Source organism: Armigeres subalbatus, unplaced genomic scaffold (genome assembly GCF_024139115.2).
Source record: "Armigeres subalbatus isolate Guangzhou_Male unplaced genomic scaffold, GZ_Asu_2 Contig515, whole genome shotgun sequence".
NCBI classification, from domain to species: Eukaryota; Metazoa; Arthropoda; class Insecta; order Diptera; family Culicidae; genus Armigeres; species Armigeres subalbatus.
In genome coordinates this window covers 1,146,101-1,170,756 of record NW_026943277.1, presented here as the reverse complement: position 1 = coordinate 1,170,756, position 24,656 = coordinate 1,146,101, and the positions used below count along the sequence as shown (strand labels likewise).

Genomic DNA, 24,656 nt, shown 5'->3' with positions numbered 1-24,656 from the left:
ATCACTACCTCGTTGTCAGTAGAATTCGATCACGATTGTCAACTGTATCGAACGAAAGATCGTTACAATATCCAGTGATTGTCGGCGGAAGAAGTATCGGCTGAGTAGCGCCAGAATCTCGACGAACGGATAAGTGCAATCAACGTTAGCGACAACAGCAACGATCTATGGAAGTCGATCCATGCGATGAGCACAACAGCACAAGAAGTGGTAGGCACTGAACAGAGGCGACCCAGGACGGGTTGGTTCGATGTGGAGTGTCAGAGAGTGACAGACAAGAAGAACGTTACCAGAAGCCAGATGTTTCGGGTACGCGATCGAATAGAGATCGGTACAAGGAAGCCAAGAGCAGCCGAAAAACGAATCCATCGCAGGAAGAAGAAAGAATATGAAGAACAATTGATTAGCGAGGCGCAGGAAAAAATGGAGGTTTTATGAGCGCCATCTTCCGTCATGTGCAACGACCTACAAGGGAATTTGCTGACAGATAAAACCGAAGTGGCTGCCAGGTGGAAGCAACACTTCGAGACTTTGTTGAAAATTGGAAGTGACGGTGCATCGGTGAACAAAATAAATATTAGCGACGATGGACAAGCTGTGGAGTCGCCTACACTAGATGAGGTTAAAAAATCTGTTAAAGAGCTGAAAAACAATAAGGCTGCGGGGAAGGACCAGCTCCCGGCTGAACTTCTCAAACATGGCAGTGGACAGCTTTATGAAGTTCTGCACCAAATTATGCCGAAAATATGGGAAGACGAGGACATGCCTGCTAGCTGGTTGGACGGCCTCATTTGCCCTCTCTTGAGGAAAAAGCACAGACTGGAGTGCGCCAATTACCGAGGAATAACCCTCCTTAATTCGGCGTACAAAATCATGTCCCGTATTCTGTTCAACAGATTTAGATCGCTTGAAGAGTCCTTCGTCGGCGAATACCAAGCAGGTTTTCATGAGGGCCGATCAACGACGGATCAAATGTTTACCCTGAGACAAATCCTTGATAAATTCCGGGAGTACAACTTGCAGACACATAATCTGTTTATTGATTTCAAGGCGGCGTACGATTCAGTGAAACGGAATGAATTATGACAAATTAAGCTTGAACATGGTTTTGCGGCGAAACTGATACGGCTGATTCGTATTACGTTGGACGGATCGAAATCAAGTGTAAGGGTTGCGGATGAAATATCGACGTCATTTGTTACCTTAGATGGTTTAAAGCAGGGTGATGCACTCTCGAATTTACTGTTTAATTTTATCGCTCGAGGGAGAGATTAGGAGAGCTGGTGTGCAAAGAAGCGGTACCATTATCACAAGATTGCATATGCTCCTGGGATTTGCGGACGATATCGATATTATCGGGATTGATCGCCGTGCCATGGAAGAGGCTTTTGTGCCTTTTAAGAGCGAGACAGCGAGGATTGGACTCACGATCAATACCAGCAAAACGAAGTATATGGTCGCTGGCATTCAACGTGGGTTAATTAGTGGTGGTGGTAGTGAAATGGTGCTGGATGGTGCAAAACTTGAAGTGGTAGAAGAATTTGTGTATCTTGGAATATTAGTGACGTGCGATAATGATGTTACCCGCGAGGTGAAAAGGCGTATTGCAGCTGCAAATAGGGCTTATTATGGACTTCGTAACCAGCTTAAGTCCCGTAGTCTGCAAACGAAGACGCGCTGTATATTACTCTGACTCTTCCGACTCTGGACGTTCAAAAAAAAAAAAAAAAAAGACAGGACCACCGTCTTCGACCATAGGTCGTACAGACTGAACACTTATAACACCTAGACAACGGACAGGACACATAACACCCAGTGGACCGACCAGTGGAGAATTTTTCGATCACGAAAAGTTTCCTCCTTACCGGGGCGGGAATCGAACCCATGCTACAGGAGGCTGATCGGAGAGCTTTCGGAGGGTTTGAGCGTAAGGTGCTGCGGACAATACTCGGCGGTAAACAGGAGAACGGTATCTGGCAGCGTCGCATGAACCACGAATTGTGCCAGGTGTATAAAGGGCTGGATATTATTAAGCTGCTACAACACGGCAGACTACTGTGGGCTGGTCACGTTGTTCGTATGCCGGAAGAACGTCAAGCGCAGATAATATTTAGTAGAGAACCCGGAAGAGGCCGCAGGCTTCGTGGAAAGCCGCATACACGATGGCTTTTTGCAGTTGAAGAGGACCTGAGGGCGCTCAATGTTCAGGGCGACTGGAAGCGATTGGCCCAGGATCGAGTCCAGTGGAGAAAGGTACTCCATTCGGCGATGAACCGAAGAGCTGTAGCCCATCAAGTATCAAGTAAGTAAAATGTATCCTCAAACCGAACAAAAAATCACCCCCGCCCAAGAACTCCTAAAGACGAGGAGCCTTTTTTTAGTATGAAAATATTCCTTCATTGTTAATAGGAAAACTGTGTAATACGTTGACGATATCATGATATTTATAATTCTTTCGATTTAAAAAAGTAAAAAAAAAAATTTATAAGTGTTAAAAAGGAATTTGGATGAATGCATATATCTTCTCAACAAAATAAAAATTATTATGAATAATACCATCTGGCATCACGTTGTCATGGAACGTGCATATTTTTGGTTACTTCCAATTTTCTACCGTCCCGAAAGAGAATGAGAGACTGAGTGAACATCGCTTATGCTGGGAATTGAATTGAAGTATGCCGGAAAAGCAATCGTTGTGACTGAAATACGTGCCACACCTTGTTAATTTAAATCAATTAAAAGCTTTTAAAAATATGTTTAGCAAGAATAGCATTTTTTTAAACAGAAGTGAACCCAATTGCAGCATTACACGGCCCACAAAATTTAGGAAAAGTTTTTCCTGTCATAAATATCAATTAAATAATACAGTCGTACGCATGTTAGGAAGGGAATGGCGTAAGAAACCCTACCATACGGATTATGAAAAACCCAGATTAATCCACCTAGCGTTGGTGGTGCCTTTCTCGCATTTAGTTAGGACACCCACCTTATATGGGGTTTATATGGTCCGATGTACCATTTTCTTCATAACTTTGAAACGCAATGACCGATCGTTATAAAATTCAATAGTGATCAACAAGGCTTTGTCCCCTGTCGAATGAAACTTGTTGCGAGAAAATCGGTTTAGGATTACTATACGAAAAGTTGTTGTCCACCGATAGCTCAGACAGGGAAATTCGGCCGGTAATTCGGATGGTTCGGCGTTTTGAAATGGCTCACGAAAAACACTTCCGATTTGCTTAAGGTTTGCTTTATTACTCAATTTGAATTGGTACAGTGTTGCTGGTAATGATTAAAAAAATGTAATTTTACACAACAAAAAAAAAAGATGAAAGTAACAAATTAAAATTAACCCAACGTTTTACCGTTCATTCACCCCCCGTTGATAATTCAGTTTCAACAGAAGGCATCAAAGCAATCTTCGACACAGCTCGTTTATATTCACCTCCTGCGGTTTTGACTGTCACCACACGAACAACATCGTCGTCACCCGGATGGACAGCTGCAATTCGTCCAAGTTTCCATTGCTGCGGCGGTTGATTTTCCTCGATCAATAAGACCAATGCACCGACCTTGAAACTTGTGTTCACCTTCGTGTTCCACTTTTGGCGGCCTTGCAGATGATGCAGATATTCGCTTGACCACTTGCGCCAGAAGTGCTGCTGCATTTGTTGAACGTGTTTATATCGATCAAGTCGTCCCACCTTCTCATCTTCGTAAGACGGTACTGGTAAAGCTACCCCAGAACGACCGATCAAGAAATGAGACGGAGTCAAAACGGAGTAGTCGCTGGGATCGTCTGACATTGGACACAATGGTCGCGAGTTGAGAATGGCCTCCGTTTGAGCGAGGAAGGTGGTCATCTCCTCGTAAGTAAGTCGGGTTTCACCCACAACCCTTTTGAGGTGATATTTCATTGATTTCACCCTGCTTCCCAGATCCCACCGAAGTGTGGGCTTCTGGGGAATGAAATGCCAGCGGATACATTTTGCTCTACAATATTCCTTTACTTTCAGTTGGTGTTGCTGGTCTTCGAACAGTTGCCTGAGAGCTGCCAATTCGTGATTTGCACCGACAAAAGTAGTGGCGTTATCACTGTGTATATCACTCGGCAAACCACGACGACTGGAAAATCGCTTTAGCGCCGCAATGAAGTTGTCGGTCGACAAACTGGAGACCACCTCGAAATGGATGGCCTTAACGACCAGGCAAACAAACACAACTACGTATCCTTTGTACAGCTTCGTACTACGTCCTCCAAGTTTCAGCATAAATGGACCGGCATAGTCTATTCCTACCTTGGAGAATGGCGGTGAAGGATTTACTCTACAGCCGGGAAGGTTACCCATGTACTAGATGCCCGGTATGGGACGCTGGCGTGCACACACCTGACACGACGTAACCACCTTTTTAATCAACTGCTTAGCATGGACAGGCCAATAACGTTCACGAACGATTGCTAAAAGCCCGTTCTGGCCGACGTGAAAATGTTCTTGATGCAGCCCACGAACAATGGATTCGGTGATGTGATGCTTCTGTGGTAGGAGCACCTGGTGCTTGCCATCATACGGAATAGAAGAATATTTTAAACGACCACCAACTCGTATTAACCCATCGTCGTCCACAAAGAGTGCCAGATTTCGGTACGGGTGTTGCTGAACGGAGTTCGATTTTAGTGACTTCAAAACATCTCCGTAAGATTCGCGTTGGACAAGCAATAATACAGATTTCTCAGCCCTCATAATCTCGTCGACAGTAATATCACCAGACACCTGTTTCTTGTACACCTTACAATCGATATACCGATGAATATACGCCCACGCTCTCTGGATCCTTCTATAACTGCTGAGTCTGTTGAGCACTATCGTCGGTTTCACCTTCACAACTGACAACACCACTGATGGTTTTAGTTCAGGTAGCATCAATTCATCAAACGATTCAGGTTCACATGACGTGAGCTGTACTTCCCAAAGCATTTGTGCACCGCACCACCACAATTGTTTTGCAGCAGATCTTCGGGCAGCTCACCCTTGATATTACATCAGCAGGATTATCTTCGGATCGTATGTAACCCCACTGATAAGATTGCGTGATCTCCAAAATTGCAGCAACACGGTTAGCTACGAACGGATTTAGTGCTAGAGGTGATTTCTTAAGCCAGCACAGAACTATTTGGGAATCACACCACAGTTTCACATTATCAAAACTCATCTTTGTTGCAGCTATTACCTTCTGCATCAATTCCGCCAGAAGCTTCGCACCACACAACTCGAGTCGTGGTATCGTCATCGGCTTGAGAGGAGCCACACGTGATTTGCTGGCCACCAGGTTGACATAGACCTTCCCACTCGAAGTGATGCTCCGTACATAAACGACAGCTCCATAGGCCCGCTTCGAGGCATCCGAGAAACCATGAAGCTCTACAGTAGTCACCTCTCCTTGAGTTACACAACGAGGTTTGCGCATTTGATTCACAACTGGGAGTTGTTGCCGAAATCGATACCATGTTCTCAACAGTTCCTCTGGAAGATCCTGATCCCAGTCAAGACCCAATCGCCAAATGTCCTGCATTATTAACTTGGCATACACGACAATAGGACCTAAAAATCCAAGCGGGTCAAAAAGTTGTCCAATTTCCGACAACACCTTGCGTTTAGTTGGCACCCCATTGCAATCATTAAATAATAATAATAAAATAATAATAATGAAATAATCATCCTGGGGGTTCCATATCAATCCCAAAGTCTTGATGCTGTTGCTGAGGCCGGCTTCGTCAAAGCTAACCTGCTGCTCTTGGAGATGCTTGGGAATTGCATTCAACACATCCACACTGTTTGAACAAAATTTGTGTACTTCGAAGCCACCACGACGCAACAATTCCGATAGCTCCGAAAAGATTCGAATAACTTCTTCGACAGACGAACCACCAGTCAAAAAATCGTCGATATAACTGTCATCCTGGATAACTTTCCTTCCGAGTGAAAATTCTTCGCCTTCGTCACTGGCCAGTTGAATCAACACCTTCGTCGCTTGGTATGGTGAACTAGCTACGCCATATGTTACAGTTTGCAGCTCATATACCTTCAGATGCCCTTCACTGTCCCACCACAGAATTTGTTGGTATTTGCAATCATCTTTATGCAGCCGCACCTGTCGATACATTTTGAAATATCGGCGGTCAACACCACCAGGTGGACGCAGAATCGGAGTATGATCGTTGCGATGTTATTTTGCACCGTGGGTCCAACTAAGAGCGTTTCATTGAGCGAGAGGCCTGAACTGGTTTTCGCTGACGCATCAAAGACCACTCTTGTTTTCGTCGTTGAACTGGAAGCCTTATAAACAGCGTGGTGTGGAATAAAGTAACCACGACCAACCGAATATTCAGCCGCTTCCGTCATATGACCCAGTGATAAATACTCGGATAGAAAATTGTAATACTCACCACGCTTAGTTGGATACTTAGCAAGTTGGACCATCAGTCTAGTTAGCCGCTTTCTGGCCACTTCAAAGGAATCACCTAGTTGATGTTCCATACCATTAAATGGTAGTCGCACGACATATCGCCCAGATTCTTCGCGGTAATGAGTGTCCTTGAAATGCTGTTCAACTAAATATTCAGCTGCAGTTGTAGCGGTCTCCATTTGTACACTTTCCAGTTCCCAGAATCTTGACATTGTGCGGTTGAGTAACTCCTCATTCCGATTAAGTTGACAAACACGACGAGACGACTGGGCTTTCCTGATGGATACTGATCCTGCCACGACCCATCCTAATTCCGTTTCCGCTAACGTTACGTTGTCGATGCCGAGCTTCAATCGGCCGTTTTTGACTATGTCGAAAAACAATTCGTTTCCGATGATCATGTCTATTTCACCAGGTGAAGAAAATAGAGGATCAGCAAATCTTAGTCCGGATGGAATTGGCCAGTATCGGGTGTCTATCTCTAGAACCGGTAGACTCGACGTTACTCGAGGGACGACAAGAAAATCCAACGGTGACGTGGCGAAGGAATTAACACAGGACTGGAGCCGTGTTTCTAACTGGTACTTCACTCGTGTTTCCATGCTGTTCAAGCCGCTGATAGGAAAATCCACAGCAATCATTTTTAACTGAAGCTTGCTGGCCAGCTTCTCGGTTATGATATTGCTGTCGGATCCGGAATCCAGTAGAGCGCGACATTTGACAGCCGTATTGCCCCTTCCCGCTACTAATACTTGTGCCGTCGAGAGAACTACTTGCTGTTTAGCACCATGGACATTAGCACAAAGAGTGGTTGCATTGCTGCGCGGCTCTGGGGTCTTCTTTTGTGCTTGCTCCTCCGATTCCGCTGAACGCTCTTCGTTATCTTCTTCATTGCTTGGATTCGCATCTCGACGGGGCTCGTTGTAGTGAAGCAAGCTGTGATGCTTGCGACCGCACCCTTTAACCTTGCAGCCTTGCTCCGACGGACAGTTGATGACGCGATGTCTGGACTTGAGACAGTTAAAGCACAGTGTTGCTTTAGTTACAACTGTTTTCGCTCATGTAGGGGCATACCTTGGAATTTCGGACAACGATAAATCGAGTGCTCTGCTTTGCAGCATGGACATATTTCCTTTGCAACTTGTACGAATGAGTTAGATGGCACGTGCAGCTTCTGATTTACTGGTTGTCGCTTCACTGGACCTGATACTCCCGTATGCACTGGGGGCTGTTGTAACCGATTAGTGCGCTGAAGTACACGTCCGCGTTCGCGCAAGAACTCCATGAATTCATCAAATTCAGGAAGATTGCCACTACCCAACTTTGTTTCCCATTGCTCTTGGGTCTCCTTATCCAGTTTTTTGTATAGGATGTTGACTAGTATGAGCTCCGCCAATCCTTCGATGGGGAACCCATGTCCGTGCAATGCATCTGTATGTTTTACACACACCTCAACGAGCTTCGATAGGGACTTACCACGGTTATCCTTTGTGATTTTCGGGCAATCCATAATGGCGTCGATGTGGGTGTCCATAATCAGGCGTTTGTCTTCATAGGCATCCTCCAAAATCTTCCAGGCGGAGGCATAATCACTGTTGTTAACAACTTCCTGGTCGATTTTATCTTTCGCATCGCCGGTTAGCGAGTTTCGAAGATGCAAGATCTTCATGGCATCAGTTTCGTTTATGTACCGGGCCATGATACTCTGGAACAAGCTTTTGAAGCTATACCAGTTGTCAAGAGTCCCATTAAAGGTTGGAAACGGAGCCTGTAGGTGAGGAACTGGAGCCTGCACATACACCGGTGCCACCTGGGCCTGTTGTGGGAGTGGCGCAACCGGAACATTCTGGAGCTCTTGGACTTTCAGCTGTTGCACTTGGTCAATCCGCGTCTGTAGCTTGACGTAGATTTCGTTATGCAGCTCTTCGAAGTTGGAATATTCGACACGCAGCTCATTCCGCTGTTCCCTCGGCAGAAGGCTGACCATTTCGGAATACACTTTTTCGAACTCATCTGATGCCCGGCGTAAAGTCTCTACGTGAAGCTTAAGCAGATGAACGCTGATACCTTCTTCTTGCAGCGCAGCATTCATTCGCAGCAACTTCTCGGTTAGAAGTGCCTGCCGATCGGATAAAATCTCCAAGCTTTGGGCCATTCTGCGCTTTGTATTCAGCGCCTGCTGTGCTTGTTTCTGTTGGGCTATAGTTGGATATTGTTGACCCTCGTCTTCTCTGCTATGGGATCCTGCAAGCGCGTCCAGAATATTTCTACGTTGAACGCTACTTAACGGTCTACGAGGGGTTTCACTGTCACTCATTGAATTCTTTTGCCTCTTCGTTGGCCACAATTCCACACACGATTCGAACACACTGCTTCCTTGGATTGTTCGCACGCCAAAATGGCGTCGATTTTACACTCGCGAATTAGAAATCGCTCAACACAAATTCCAAAATGGCGACCCAAACCTTCGTTCCATGGGTACGGCGGGTACAATATATTCTCGGATTGTTCACACGCCAAAATGGTGACTATTTTGCATACGCGACGTTGAAATCGACCGACACTATTTTTTCCAAGATGGCGTTCCAATCCCTCGTGCCACGGGCACGACTGATACACTTTTTCTCGAACTGTTCACTCGCCAAAATGGCGTCTATTTTGCACACGCGACGTTGATACCACTCGAAACTGTTTTTACAAAATGGCGACCGCCCAATCTCGTGCCACGGACACGTTTGGTACAATCCACTTTTATAACTGCTCTCTGCCAAGATGACAATTTCCGGCTTTATTGTGCCACGGGCACACCGGCTTGGTGGCGAAGCACCACCAACGCGCTGTTTGGCCTTACGCTGAAATTAGTACACGGTACTAATCACACGACTCGCGAACGCCGGAAACCACGAAAACCGTCCGATGATCCGGGAGAACGGACCAAAAAATGTCCACCGATAGCTCAGACAGGGAAATTCGGCCGGTAATTCGGATGGTTCGGCGTTTTGAAATGGCTCACGAAAAACACTTCCGATTTGCTTAAGGTTTGCTTTATTACTCAATTTGAATTGGTACAGTGTTGCTGGTAATGATTAAAAAAATGTAATTTTACACAACAAAAAAAAGATGAAAGTAACAAATTAAAATTAACCCAACGTTTTACCGTTCAGTTGTCTAATATTTTTTATAGCTTTTGTGCACACACATACACACACACATACACACACATACACACACACATACACACATACATACACACGGACAGACAGACATGTGCTCAGCTTGTCGAGCTGAGTCGATTGGTATATAATACTATGGGTCTCAGATGCTTCTATAAAAAGTTCGATTTCAGAGTGAAATGATAGCCTTTCGGTACAACTTTGTTGTACGAGAAAGGCAAAAAAACAAACTATGTTGCCATTTCTTCCGGTTAACAGACAAAAAACAAGTAAAAAATACAAATACCATAGAATTATGTTTATTTCTCTTTTAAAAATATTCGTATGGTTGACTTGTTCCCAAACTTATTTTAATTAGGTGTAATTTCACCCACCTTCCACAAATTTGGCTATCAGGAGAGCAAATTTATTATTTTTTTTGCAAACACCAGCGTCCAAACTGTAACGATACGCGATTTACCTAAATCAATACCATAAGTTAAAAAAAACATTTACACAGAAATAGGCACGCATAGTTCGTTCGCTGACTCACAATGAAAATAGGAATTTGAGTTTGAACTGGAATCACGGGATGATAAATTTGGCAAATAACGCCAACAACCACGTCGTCAGGATCACATGGAACGATGCTCTAGTGACATCACCGGTACTATGGCGAGAGGATTGTGGCTGCAAAATGTACAAATTCACAAATTTAAATATGATTCGAGAGAGTTCGGTCAATCATCACTTACCGTTGTGAAGTTCGCACATGGGGTTTCCCTCCGGACGAATTTGAACAGTGATTCTACCAGGTTAGCAGGAGTGGATTGCCGGCAATCTTCCAGCACTCGAACGAAGCAGTCCTTCAGTTTATCCATGTCACTGCAGGAAAAAAAAGGTTTTAGAAATAACGATAATACAACAATGGAACAAAACTTACTCGCACTGCCTCTTCCCCATGACGAGCTTTGGAAGTCCTTCCGAAGCTTTCGGAGTTGGTTCGTCGAGATATCCCTTCATAGTGGTGTTGAAGCAATCGATTAACGGCTGTTTCTGTTCTTCAAAACATTCGGGACCTTCTTCGGCGATAAACACTAAAATTCAAAAAGAGTTTTCTAAAGCATAATGCGCAACGTGTTCAGTTTTTGTTTTTATCTCACGAGCAATCTGATCGCCATCTTTGTGGCAGACGAAATTCAGCAGACCTTGCACAATGTTGACCACTACCTTCTTGCTTTCCCGTTCTTCCTCTTCTAGACACACGTCGACATCATTCGAGAACGTGTTGATACATTCAATGGCGGTGGAACGCCTCCGACAGTACCTACAAGTAACGGATTGGTTATGAGTATGACAGTTCAGTATAAAGTTTAACGCTTACTTGTTGAACACGGTATCCAAATCGCCGGTAGGCTTAGCCTTTTTGATTTCATTCTGCAGATCACTGAAATCGAACAGCCCTTGAAGACAGTCGTTCAGCTTTTGACCGGACTGCTCCGCTTGTTGGTAGGCGGCGTCGCTGCCGGCGACACGCGAGCATTTATCCTTAATGATCTTTTGGATGTCTTCCATGTTGGGCAGGGTTATGTTCGCCAGTTCCGGTGGGATCAGTCCTTCGGGAAGCTGTTCCCGAAGTTTGTCGATGTCTAGATCTTTCACTTCTTTGGGAAGCTCGTTGCTGCTGGTGGATGATACTGCAAGGAAGAACTCTTATTAGTCACTAAAGCCTGAAGAATTGTAAATTCTGAGTTCTCGCTAGTGTGATAATGAGTTGTAGTGAGTGCCTGTGAATATCAGACTTCATCCAAGTGGCATTATAGGTTTGAATAATTTGGAGAACTTAGAACATCCGGTTTGGACATATCTTCTTCTTCATTGGCATTACATCCCTCACTGGGACATTGCCGCATCGCAAGTGTTCATTAAGCACTTCCACAGTTATTTACTGCGAGGTTTCTAAGCCAAGTTACCATTTCTGCATTAGGGGCCGTCCATAAACCACGTGGTCATATATGGGGGGAGGGGGGTTTGGAAAATGACCACGATAAGCCACATGGGGGGGAGGGGGATGTTGCTCTCGAACCACGTGTTTTTTTTTACACAAAAAACTTTTGGTGAATAACAATAGCGGTGTAAAAAATACATATCATTAAAATTTAATGATTTGCCGATGCCCACGTAGTGTCTTTTCAACTCAGTGTTAAAAAGACGTAGGTGTGCATGGAGAAAACCCGGTAACGCAGCGTCAGTCGCAACACTGGCATGTGTGTATGTATGTATGTCTGTGTGTATGTGTACAAATTTTGTAGACACACTTTTTGGAACTTAGCATTATCCGATTTACTCGCAACAAGTTGCATTTGACGGGGAATGCGGTCCCATTGTTTGTTATTGAAAATTGGCTCGATCGGACATTGCATTTCGGAATTATTGGAAAAAAATCAAAATAAAAAAAAATTCCTAAAATGGTGGCGATGCATTTTAACTAATGCAAAGACATGCAAAATGATCGAAAAAATGTGATCTATTCTCCTAAAGAGCTTGTTTGACCTTTCTAATGTGATTCTTTCAATATATTTTATAATGCACGAGAAAGGCATCATCACTGCTAGGTGGATTATTCTGGGTTTTTGTTTTTTTCTTTTGAAAATTCAATTAGTAACTCCATAAGAAACTATTTCATTCTCTTACATTTAAAGGACTTCCTGGGAGAAATCCCAAAAGAATTTCCGAAGAAATTTACGAAAGAATCTTGGAGGCTTTTTAAAGAAATCTCTGGAGAAATATCCGAAGGATTTTTTTAGATTATTTAATGAAAAAAATCTTGAGAATTTCTCAAATTAATTTTTAGATAAGTTTTTAAGAAATTCCTGGAGGGTTTTGTGCAGGAATTTCCAAATTTAATTTGCAACGGCATTTTTAAAAGAGAGCCTCATTGGATTTTCGAAAATATTTCCCGTTGGAACTGCCTAAACAATTTTGCAGGTATTTCTAAAAGACTTCCAAAAAGAATTCTTAAAGGAATTTTCAGAAGATGTTGATACTACCATCTATTGTAGCAAGGCACCTGCCGATAACACTGGCCATATCTGACAAACGATTTGATCATGATTATACTATCGTTTGTATTTCATCAAACTCCTGTATGAAGGGCGAAAAATGGGTGGGGTGGTTCCATAAGCAGAGACACTTTAGTAGATCATGAGGCTAACACTATGATACTTTTATGTCCAGGGAAGTCGAGACGATTTCTAAACTGAAAGTTGCCTAGACTGGCACCGGGAATGGAACCCTGCCACCCTCAGCATGGTCTTGTTTCGTAGCCGCGCATCTTACTGAACGGCTAAGGAGGGATTGGATATATCTATATCGTGAATCATGCATATGGATTTTGAAGGCCTGTATGTGTTATTATTTTTTTATTTATTCAGACTAAGGCCGAAGTGGCCTGTGCAGTATGTAAGAGTCTTCTCCATTCGGCTCGGTCCATGGCAACACGTCGCCAGCCACGCAGTCTACGGAGGGTCCGCAAGTCATCTTCCACCTGATCGATCCACCTTGCCCGCTGCGCACCTCGCCTTCTTGTGCCCGTCGGATCGTTGTCGAGAACCATTTTCACCGGGTTATTGTCCGACATTCTGGCTACGTGCCCGGCCCACCGCAGTCGTCCGATTTTCGCGGTGTGAACGATGGATGGTTCTCCCAACAGCTGATGCAACTCGTGGTTCATTCGCCTCCTCCACGTACCGTCCGCCATCTGCACCCCACCATAGATGGTACGCAGCACTTTCCTTTCGAAAACTCCAAGTGCGCGTTGGTCCTCCACGAGCATCGTCCAGGTCTCGTGTCCGTAGAGGACTACCGGTCTAATGAGCGTTTTGTAGATTGTCAGTTTGGTACGGCGGCGAACTCTATTCGATCGAAGCGTCTTGCGGAGTCCAAAGTATGCACGATTTCCAGCCACTATACGCCTCCGAATTTCTCTGCTGGTATCATTTTCGGCAGTCACCAGTGAGCCCAAGTACACAAATTCTTCTACCACCTCGATTTCGTCACCACCGATGCCAATTCGCGGTGGGTGGCTCACATTGTCTTCTCTAGAACCTCTTCCTATCATGTACTTCGTCTTCGACGTGTTGATGACTAGTCCGATCCGCTTGGCTTCCCTCTTCAGTCTGATGTAGGCTTCCTCCATCTTCTCAAAGTTACGTGCCATAATATCTATGTCGTCGGCGAAGCCAAATAGCTGGACGGACTTATTGAAAATTGTGCCACTCGTGTTAATCCCCGCTCTTCGTATTACCCCTTCCAAAGCGATGTTGAATAGCAGACACGAAAGACCATCACCTTGCCGTAACCTCTGCGGGTTTCGAAGGGACTCGAGAATGCCCTGAAACTCGAACTACGCACATCACCCGATCCATCGTCGCTTTGATCAACCGTGTCAGTTTATCCGGAAATCCGTTTTCGTGCATTAGCTGCCATAGCTGGTCCCGATCGATTGAATCATATGCGGCTTTGAAGTCGATGAATAGATGATGTGTGGGCACGTTGTATTCGCGGCACTTCTGCAGTACTTGGCGAATGGCGAACACCTGGTCCGTGGTGGAGCGTTCGCCCATAAAACCCGCCTGGTACTGCCCCACGAACTCCCTTGCAATTGGTGCTAGTCGACGGCATATAATTTGGGAGAGTACCTTGTAGGCGGCGTTCAGCAATGTGATTGCGCGGTAGTTGCTACAATCCAGCTTATCGCCCTTTTGTAGATGGGACACGACACCTTCCATCCACTCCTGCGGCAGAACCTCATCCTCCCAAATCTTGGTAATGACCCAGTGCAGCGCTCTAGCCAGTGCCTCACCACCGTGTTTAAATAGCTCTCCTGGCAGTTGGTCAACCCCAGGGCTTTATTGTTCTTCAGCTGGCCAATTTCATCCTGGATTTCCTGGAGATCCGGGGCCGGTAGAATTATGTCCTGCGCGCGTTCCCCAGGTCCATCACCATACCGCCATCTTCGTCTGCCACATCGCCATTCAGGTGCTCTTCGTAGTGCTGCTGCCACCTTTGGATCACCTCACGCTCGTTCGTAAGAAGGTTCCGTTTATGTCCTTGCACATATCAGGCTGTGGCACGTGGCCCTTACGTGAACGGTTCAACTTCTCATAGAACTTTCGTGTGTTATTAGTGTTGTACAGTTGCTCCGTCTCTTCACGGTCTCGATCTTCCTGCTGACGCTTTTCCTAAGAAAAATCGAGTTTTGTCTGTTCCGCGCCTGTTTATATCGTGCCTCGTTCGCCCTCGTGCGGTGTTGCAGCAATCTCGCCCATGCTGCATTCTTCTCTTCTACTAACTGCTCACATTCGCCGTCATACCAGTCGTTTGTCTGATCCGAGGGCACCGTGCCAAGTGCAGCGGTTGCGGTGCTACCAATGGCGGATCGAATATCTCTCCAGCCATCTTCAAGAGACGCTGCGCCTAGCTGCTCTTCCGTTGGGAGTGCCACTTCCAGCTGCTGCGCGTATTCTTGGGCTAGCCTACCGTCTTGTAGCCGCCCAATATTAAGCCGCGGCGTCCGACTTCGACGCGTGTTGTACACCGTCGAGAGTTTTGAGCGCAGGCAAACTGCAACGAGGTAGTGGTCGGATTCAATATTCGCACTGCGGTAAGTGCGGACGTTTGTGATGTCGGAGAAGAATTTACCGTCGATTAGAACGTGGTCGATTTGGTTTTCCGTTTCTTGGTTAGGTGATCTCCATGTGGCCTTGTGGATATTTTGCGGGGTAAGAAGGTGCTTCGGACTACCATTCCGCGGGAGGCTGCGAAGTTTATGCATCGTTGGCCGTTGTCATTCGATACGGGGTGCAGACTATCCGGTCCGATAACCGGTCTATACATTTCCTCCCTTCCTACCTGCGCGTTCATGTCACCGATGACGATTTTGACGTCCCGCAGTGGGCATCCATCGTATGTCTGCTCCAGCTGTGCGTAGAACGCTTCTTTCTCGTCGTCGGGTCTCCCTTCGTGTGGGCAGTGCACGTTGATGATGCTATAGTTGAAGAAACGGCCTTTAATCCTCAGCTTGCACATCCTTGCGTTGATTGGCTGCCACCCAGTCACGCGTTGGCGCATCTTTCCCAGCACTATGAAGCCGGTTCCCAGCTCGTTGGTGGTGCCACAGCTTTGGTAGAAGGTAGCCGCCCGATGCCCGCTTTTCCACACTTTCTGTCCTGTCCAGCAAATCTCCTGCAGCGCCACGACGTCGAAGTTGCGGGGATGTAATTCATCGTAGATCATCCTGTCGCAACCTGCGAAACCTAGCGACTTGCAGTTCCATGTTCCAAGCTTCCAATCGTGATCCTTTATTCGTCGCCTAGGTCTTTGCCGATTATATCGAGTCGCATTATCTCTTATATTGTTCGTAATTATTGGTTTTCCAGGCGGCTTATTGGGCCTGCGCAAACCTCCTGTCTCGCCGGAGGGCCGTCGTGTCAGGGCTGTTTAGCGTCCCACCTAACACCAGGACTTGGGCTTGTGCGCTTTGAGCGGCACACGGTCGCTTTGGCGGAGCCTACTTGCGGATACATGCAGCTTTTTTTAGAGGTTTAACAGGGCCCACTGTCAAACCCCACCACATCCTAGGCAGGCGCCACAACTCGCAGATGGCCTGGGGAAGAGTCGTCAAGCCCTTGGACACAGTCCCTGCTGCCCTGCCCCTGTATGTGTTGTTATTGGCTTGTTATCGAGCCCAGTTGTCTTGTTACACCAATTAGTCTTAACTCCAGAATGATTTGAAGAAAACAGAACATCTAGTTTGAACATATCTACATCGTAAATCATGCACATGGGCTCTAAGGGCATGTATGAACGTCATGGGTTACAATTGGCTGAGGCTGGCACGATGATACTTTTATGCCCAGGGAAGTCGAGACAATTTCCAATCCGAAAATTGGCTAGACTGGCACCGGGAATCAAACCCAGCCACCCTCAGCATTAGAGTGATTCAAATTTTGACTTTTTTGCTCCCCTATGCTTAAACGATGTCATTTGGTATTTTAATAATCGTCGTAAATTTTTAGCTAATTTGGATGTAATTTGACAAGCAGTTTGAAGCTTGTATGAAAATTACTATGAAAACAGTAACTTTTATGAAAAACCGTTCCCCATCATTGCCCATTAAGCTCTAAAAATATATGAATACGTTACCAGCATAGAACATTCAACAAGGGAAAATATCGTCGTTGTTGCTAAACGATTTGATGCTGGCAACAAAAGTTATTATGGAAACACTGAATTGTGGGAAATTCAATTTAACACGTAAAAGAATAACATCAATATCAATAATGAGCAATTCTGTTTTCTTTATAATTTTGCTCACAGAAGTCAGCTTGCTTCGCAACAACAACTGACTTTCAACTTAGGATCTATTCTATGATGACGATGCGTTGAATATATTCAAATATATACTGGGCTGCTTCATGAAACGATCCGTTACATAAGTGGCAATTCTCATAGTAATTTTCATATAATCTTCAAACGGCACGTGCACAACCAAATTACATTCAAATCAGCTAAAAATGTGGGAGGACTATTAAAATAGCAAAAACAATCGTTTAAGCACAGGGGAGCGAAAAAGTCAAAATTGGAATCACTCTACTCAGCATGGTCTTGCTTTGTAGCCGCGCGTCTTACTGCACGGCTAAAAAGGGCCCATGATATACGAATGCAAAAATGGTAACTTGGCTTAGAAACCTCGCAGTTAATAACTGTGGAAGTGCTTAATGAAGCTGCGAGGCGGCAATGTCCCAGTGGGGGTTGTAATGCCAATGAAGAAGAAGAAGAAAAAGATCGTAAATGATGCACATGACCTCTAAAGGCCTGTATGGGCACCATGGGTTGCTATCCAGTTTTCCGCGAGCGGTAATGGCCGCCAGCTTGCATGCGGGTTAGTCTCTGATTTGACGTTTGTGTTGGTCAACTGCACCCACCGTTCCGAGCATTCTGACCAATGTGGCATATAAGAAGGTGCTTATGAAGTGAATTCTGGTCTTCTTATATACCACATTGATCAAAAAGCTCGCAACGGTGGGTGCAGTTGACCTTCACAAACGTCAAATCAGAGACTAACCCGCTCGGAGAGAGAATTACCGCTCGGAATCAGAGAATTACCGCTCGCGGAAAACTAGATTGGTTTCATACCAAGCGCAATTGACATGGTAGACCAAGGCTCTGAAATCCAGAATGGTTTGGAGAAACTAGAACATCTTTAGAAATATTGTCTGCATTCATGATTCGTCATCTCTGAAATAGTATTAGTTACGTTTCTGAGAAAAAACAGCAATAAAATCGTTCATGCCAATCGTCAATCGTGTGCAATTCTCGTCAATATAAAAGTGGCCAACTAACAATCCTTCCTCCGACGATTACAAAATGTAGGAGTAGCCTATCAACAATCTGAGGTCAGTTTCGGAAAATTTATGAGCTGACGATTATTTTGGGTATATAAACATGTGAATTTGGCTGAGAAATGCCTGAGATATTGCTAAGTCAAATCTGGGTCAATATGACCAGAACACCGTAAGTGTGAGGTTTTTTAGCATTGTAGAAAGGTTAAATGATTTCATAGGGCCTCAAACTTTCGAGGTACGTGTGGGGGCAGTGCGCCTATTTCGTGAGACCGAAACAGCTGAAATACTGTTAATCGTCTAAGCACAGGCAATTTAACAGAAAACGCAGAAAACAAGTGCTGCGACCATATGCGCGTTTTAAAATCAACTACTGGCCAGGGATTGAACCCTAAAGAGAATGAACAAGTCCCTCACTTATCATCTCTGTATACATATACTATATTTAGCATACCGCGAGAGACTTTTTTCGCCAGCTGTCATGATAGAGAACTAATTCGGGAGTTTATACCCCATGATAAATTTCTTTTAGAAAGCTCCAAATGCGGGGAGCACTAGCTCTGATGATGTATTTCAACTTGTTCTACACAGCTGTGCAGTAACCAACACGAAATGAACGAAAACGAAGCGAGAATCACCATTTTTCTGTGGGGGCTGCCTATCCGATTCTGTTTTTTCAGTTGACTCAAAAGTATTGTAGATCCAGTTGAAAACCGAACTGAGCTCTCGCGACAATCGCATTTTCTCCCATTTCCGGATGTCGCAACTGCATCGCGAGTAGTGCGCATCTATGCCACAGCCGTGCGCCATCCTGCGCACAACTAGCGATGCAGTTGCGACATTCGGAAATGGGAGAAAATGCGATTGTCGCGAGAGCTCAGTTCGGTTTTCAACTGGATCTACAATATAAGATTGCTAATGTCGTTACTGTTTGCGTGACTAACATAACCTGGCAGCTAAAGTACCGGGACTATAAGTGTCAAACCGATGTTGGTGATGAAACAAAACATTTAAATTTGTTATCATGGCTTATTATGATTCGGAACAGTTTTTGCTCTCTTTTATCGTTGTTCGTTATCTATTGAGAGCGATTTCTGCAAACCCTGCTACTGGCGCATCTCACTCGGCATGTTTTCAAAATCTTCTTTTTTTGGGTGATTTTAAGAAATAAAATTTCTGTACAATTAAATGTTCAGTTTGATGACTGTTATTGGGAGTCAGTAGCAATCTTCTCGCGGTTTTCAGCATAACATTCTGTATTTAATTCTACAAGAACTGAATGAGTATCATGGTTCTTGATAGTAAATAATGCCGCCAAACTGCAAATCACTGTTTTTGGATGTTTCTGCATAAATTTTTCCAAAAAACTTCCAACGAATTTAGCACCGCCCAAACTTTAACCGATTTGGCTGAAATTTTGTCCAGAGCATTAGGGCAACCGAATAAGAGGGCGGCCCATAAAAAAATTGAAAAAAGTTTTTCCCATACTAATTTGAGCCACCCTAACGCCCATGTTAGGGAAAATGCCGTTTTTATCAACGAAAATCACCATTTCAGCAAGTTTTCACCAGCGCAATCTAAAAAACAGCATGTCTGCTACTGACTCCCAATAACAGTCATCAAACTGAACATTTAAACTTTAAGCCCAAACGTTAACCGATTTGGCTGAAATTTTGTCCAGAGCATCAGGGCATCAAATAGAACCGAATAAGAGGGCGGCCCATCAAAAAATTTGAAAAAGTGTTTTTTGAGCCACCCTAATGGGCGTCTTCTCCCCAGTTCCCCCATACCGCAATAATTGATCTTATTATCATAGAAATTAGAAATTGATTGCAAATTGTCAAATGACTTATCATTATCATTCAAAAGTGCGATTCTCTTTTTTTGTACACCCAGGTATGGATATTAACTAATATTCCCCATCTAACTCGATAACTACCGCGCTTTTAATCAAAAGAGCATTTTCGGAGTCATGCCATCTAATATGTACATTGTACGTGTACGATAAGGTAAAATGTTCGCAAAGTTCTATAGAGCAACTAAATGTTTAATCATAATGAAATAGCACTCTTGTTAATTGATTACATCATCAGATACAAAGTGAATAATAACACCTAATGCACCCATTCGCGGTTGTTAGGATACCTTTATCATATTTCGATGAGAACTTCCATTCGATGACGAAAACAATGCTCACTCTGAATTACAAATTCGCATCATCCGAACGTTTACTTGCCTTCAACGCTGTTATGGGGACGGGTGGGGATTTGCGTAACGAATGACCTTCCGAATTACTCGATAAAGCCGATTCGATTTGCTACCGTAGTGCTGTACCAATGCCTCCGGTACTCCCACGTGAATCGAATTTTGTGGATTAAATTTGTCCAGCGTTGACGTGACGTAGCAGTCGTTTTGCACTTTGCTCCTTTTGTCTCGTTTATGCCTTATCTTGCGACAGGAATCAAACTTGATAACAGCAATTGCTAAGAATCAACTGGGAACTGGTAGAAATCAAATCGACTCGGAGGTTGATGTTCTGGATGAAATTTCTTAGGCCAACGTTAATCGTCAGCAAATGTCATTAACTTCGTAAATTTTGACTGTGATAAAGTGACATTATCAACTATAGGAGGTCAATCATCTCGGTACATATACACTTTTCTTACATACAGATAGCCCAATCTTAGAATGGTATGGAATGCACAAAAATATATAAACAATAATTGTTATGATGACCATACTCACCTAATAGGAATGCTATCAGCATTAGTCCAGCGAAGATCTGATTTCGTATCCGCTGCATCTCGATGATTGCTTATTCGAATAATGTGTAATAATACTTTCGGAAGAATTGCTCTCTGTTGGCGAGTGACCCGAAACCCTTCACGCCTCAACTGGGACTAATATAGTCACCTCGCACAATGGCTATGCATACATGGGCAGCTTGTTATCAATCACACTCGGCTCGTTACTCCATCGGGCGGTCTTTTGTCTCAATCGAAGCACCTGAAAGTACAGATTCGACGGGAATTGATAATGAATTTGTTTACCAAGACCAACCTGTAAGCAAAGGTGTGCGAAGTTATTTTACAAAAGTAATAATTTTTTTTTTTCATTTTACATTTTAGGAAATTATAGGGAAAACTGGAAACACATGATCCTCGGGGACACATGATCCTCCCCTGATATCTCGAAAACTAATAACACTGTCATACAACCGATATGTGTAAAAGATCTGTTAGAAAGAAGATTGAATGTGAGTAACATTTGATATTAGTTACTTTAAGTTTCGCAAAACTCAACTCAATAAACTGGAGTTTTACATTACAATGTCTTTTAAATCTATTTTTTTTTAATTTACTACAAGTTTGACTCGAAAAAATAATTAAAAATGCGCAATATTAAATAAATAGAAATTATTTTAAAAATGCAGAATATTCCAATATTCTAATATAAATCTAGTAGTGGCGTGGAGCCCTATACAATATGCCGTTCATTACATAACTCGAAATTCTGGTTCACTTTTTGTATTATTAAATTATACTCGAAGATTCTGCGTCATTCATAGCCACGCTCTAGTACCATTATTTCGGTGACCATGCATAATCTTGAACAAGATTCAATACCCGCCCTGGACAGTAAACAGCTCACAATGCTGACGAATAAATAAACAAAGATGTTGATACTAGTTTTGAGATAATAGTAGAGTGCATTCTAGCCGACACTGCGCGCTCATCGTAAGGGGCTAGCTATACAATTCCTGTTGAACGAGCTGACCGCGTAGTCAATTAATTTAATATGGGTGAAGAACCACTGACACTGCACCTGAACAATTTGTCCAGCAAAGTCAATCGATACGTTATCATTCTTTCAACGGTTGACCGAATTGAACTCTAGACGGCTAATTTGTATGCGAAATTGTTCGACGTGTTTTATGCATCTTCAAAATACCGACACAACAGTCACCACAATAAAGAAGAACCATGTGTAGCATAGAATTCGAAACAAACAGAAAATATTTATCCACTCATCACATGCAATGCCGGTGATGTATGCCCGGTACGAAATTCCATAGATAAACAAAAAAAATCACAATAAAGGTGTTATGACTAGGCGACCCTGAACGAAGCCAACCACATTATGTTGTGTACTTTTGCGATTATTCATCGGATTTTGATTTTATCTCTTGTACGATTTTAATCATGGTTTTCTCTAATAACTCACTTGTTGATCGATGATCTGATAACCTCTGAAACCTATTTTTCCACAACTTTGTTACGTTATATCAGTTATATCACAGATCTATCCGAGGAAGCTACGAATCGAAGGCACACAGGAAGAGAATGAGATGTAGGAATTAACGAAAATCAATTAGCCGATCTATCAACGGTGCGAAACACGCCGTAAAACAGAACCAAACACGCACGGTGAGTGCTGAATGCGGACTGCTGGAATGATCCGAAGGAGCCGTTTATTGCTTATACGCTTGCCGGTGGAATATCTGCGTGTAGTGACGTTAGTGACCAGCGTAGCACCGTACAGATTAGCTTATTTTGGGGATAATGGTACAAAACGAGCTGACCGAACGTACCCTGCGTTGCTCGGGTGTTTATGTAGGTTTACGTTTTGAGTTGATTGCAATGTCGCATCCTTAATAAATTTTTGTGTTAGTAATAGCATTGGATTTTTTCAACACGTGCTCCGATATTGCTATTGCCTTTCTCGTACACCATGGTATAACAAAAAGGCTATATATTCACTCCAAAGACGATTTTGTGATCATTATATTATATCATTATATCACGGCGTGTGTATGGGGGATCTTAGTGGAAATATAGCTCTTCAGCTTTCATTTCGTGACTATTTGAAAAAAAAGTAATGGGTAATGTCTTAAACATAATCGCGAGTAGACGTAGGACTTGTATAAACGTAATTTACATTTAACTTTTTTACCAGCCTCAGCCATTATTGGCCTCTAGCCGTGAACTCCGAGCGATGCGATGGGCGATCGCATTGATCGCAACCGACATTCATCAAGCAGTGACAAAATGGAAAAATAATGTGCGAGCCGAAAGCACGTCAGTCGATGCAGCCACAAACTGGAATGACTCACACACGGCAGGCACAGCTTCTTTTATACACCAACAAAATATTGCGGTGGACTTGAAGACCCGTGACATACTGCATTTTGATGTCCGTGTTAGGAATGCATGGAATTGATGTATATGTGAATTTTGTATTGGCTTTGACAAGAATTGAATATTTCAATAGCTTATCGATGATAATCTTAAGTTTCAATGAAATTTACTAATTGCTGGAGAGTGTCCGAGTCGATTGATGTATAAATCTTCCAAATCCATCGAAAGATGAAGGCGCTACTAACGTTCGAAATCTTCCCTTTCAGCGTAACGCTCTCGATTCCTAAAAATCTAAATGACACCCAGTATAGTAAAGAAAGACGTAAGTCCTACGTCAAAAAAAATCTGCTGGAACTCGATTTATGCATATGTACAACATGTGAAAGATTTAGTACGAAGTCTTGTTGTGTAGGGGTTATGACGCCTATCTAGAGAGTAAAAGGTTGAGGGTTCGAGTCCCTGCATGACACGTGGATTCTTATTTACCAAATTTCATATCAATTTGTCCATTTCGAAACATGTGTTGTACATATGCACATACAAGATAATAAACGTACGACCGAGTTGTCGAAAAATATGCAATTAATTCTAAATAACTTGTTCAATGGAGCTCAAGCGTTAAAGTGCATAACGAAGCAGAACTCGATAAATTTATGTTATCCCCTGAAAACATCTGAGAAAGGCTTGGATTGGGTTATGGTCTGAATTGTCGTCGTATAAGAATTGTGATTCTGGGCTGACCTGTTGAATTTTTGATACTTTTTAAAAACATGAAGAGGTCTCAATTCTTTCCTAACTTATGCCAAAATTTAAGCTTGTCATGTGAATGAAGAACTAGTGTCACAAAATAAATCAGAACGATTGATCATATTAAACAATAATTTACCAAAGTCATGTAAAAGCCCTTCTTGGCTATGCGGTAAGATATGCGGTTACCAGGGATTGAATCCTAAAGAGAATGAACAAGTCTATCACTTATCATCTCTGTATACATATACTATATGTAGCATAACGCGAGAGACTTTTTTTTCGCAAGCTGTCATGATAGAGAACTGATTTGGGAGGTTATACCCCATGATAAATTCCTTTTAGAAAGCTCCAAATGCGGGGAACACTGGCTCTGATGATGCATTTCAACTTGTTCTACACAGCTGTGCAGTAACCAACACGAAATGAGCGAAAACAAACCGAGAATCGCCATTTTTCTGTGGGGGCTACCTATCCGATTCTGTTTTTCGCACTTGTATACAAGTCTGATAAATTTGTTATCATGGCTTGTTATGATTCGGAACAGTTTTTGCCTCTCTTTTATCATTGTTCGTTATCTATTGAGAGCGATTTCTGCAAACCCTGGCGGTTACTATGCTGAAGGTGGCTGGGTCCGATTCCCAGTTTTGTGTAGACAATTTCCGGGTTTGAAATATTAGCTTCATGATATAAGAATGCAAAAATGATAACTTGGCTTAGAAAACTTGCAGTTAATAACTGGGGAGTGC

General features: G+C 43.5%; 2 protein-coding genes across 2 annotated transcripts; both read right to left on the bottom strand.

The window, feature by feature from the left end:
• Positions 1–4,352: 4,352 nt before the first annotated feature.
• Positions 4,353–8,782, bottom strand: LOC134204310 (uncharacterized). Its single transcript, XM_062679132.1, has 4 exons — positions 7,512–8,782; positions 6,151–7,470; positions 4,965–6,097; positions 4,353–4,897 (listed from the first exon to the last, which is right to left on the bottom strand). The coding sequence occupies exons 1-4, from the start codon at positions 8,780–8,782 to the stop codon at positions 4,353–4,355; spliced, it is 4,269 nt and encodes a 1,422-aa protein (XP_062535116.1).
• Positions 8,783–9,915: 1,133 nt separating this feature from the next.
• On the bottom strand, positions 9,916–22,466 carry LOC134204326 (27 kDa hemolymph protein-like). The gene is made up of 7 exons (XM_062679153.1): positions 22,247–22,466; positions 20,768–21,028; positions 11,002–11,314; positions 10,781–10,944; positions 10,561–10,714; positions 10,373–10,502; positions 9,916–10,307 (listed from the first exon to the last, which is right to left on the bottom strand). The coding sequence occupies exons 2-7, from the start codon at positions 20,823–20,825 to the stop codon at positions 10,203–10,205; spliced, it is 924 nt and encodes a 307-aa protein (XP_062535137.1). The 5' UTR covers positions 20,826–21,028; positions 22,247–22,466; the 3' UTR covers positions 9,916–10,202.
• Positions 22,467–24,656: the final 2,190 nt, after the last annotated feature.

What these genes read in the sequence shown, in the direction of transcription:
- LOC134204310 (XM_062679132.1), bottom strand. Translation starts at nt 8,782, where the DNA reads ATGAGTGACAGTGAAACCCCTCGTAGACCGTTAAGTAGCGTTCAACGT. An exon ending in CTACATGAGCGAAAACAGTT is followed by an intron (nt 7,471 to 7,511) that starts GTAACTAAAGCA and finishes TCTCAAGTCCAG; the next exon opens with ACATCGCGTCATCAACTGTC. An exon ending in ATTTCAAAATGTATCGACAG is followed by an intron (nt 6,098 to 6,150) that starts GTGCGGCTGCAT and finishes GTGGTGGGACAG; the next exon opens with TGAAGGGCATCTGAAGGTAT.
- LOC134204326 (XM_062679153.1), bottom strand. Translation starts at nt 20,825, where the DNA reads ATGCAGCGGATACGAAATCAGATCTTCGCTGGACTAATGCTGATAGCA. An exon ending in GCTGATAGCATTCCTATTAG is followed by an intron (nt 11,315 to 20,767) that starts GTGAGTATGGTC and finishes TCTTCCTTGCAG; the next exon opens with TATCATCCACCAGCAGCAAC. An exon ending in AGATGGCGATCAGATTGCTC is followed by an intron (nt 10,715 to 10,780) that starts GTGAGATAAAAA and finishes TTTGAATTTTAG; the next exon opens with TGTTTATCGCCGAAGAAGGT.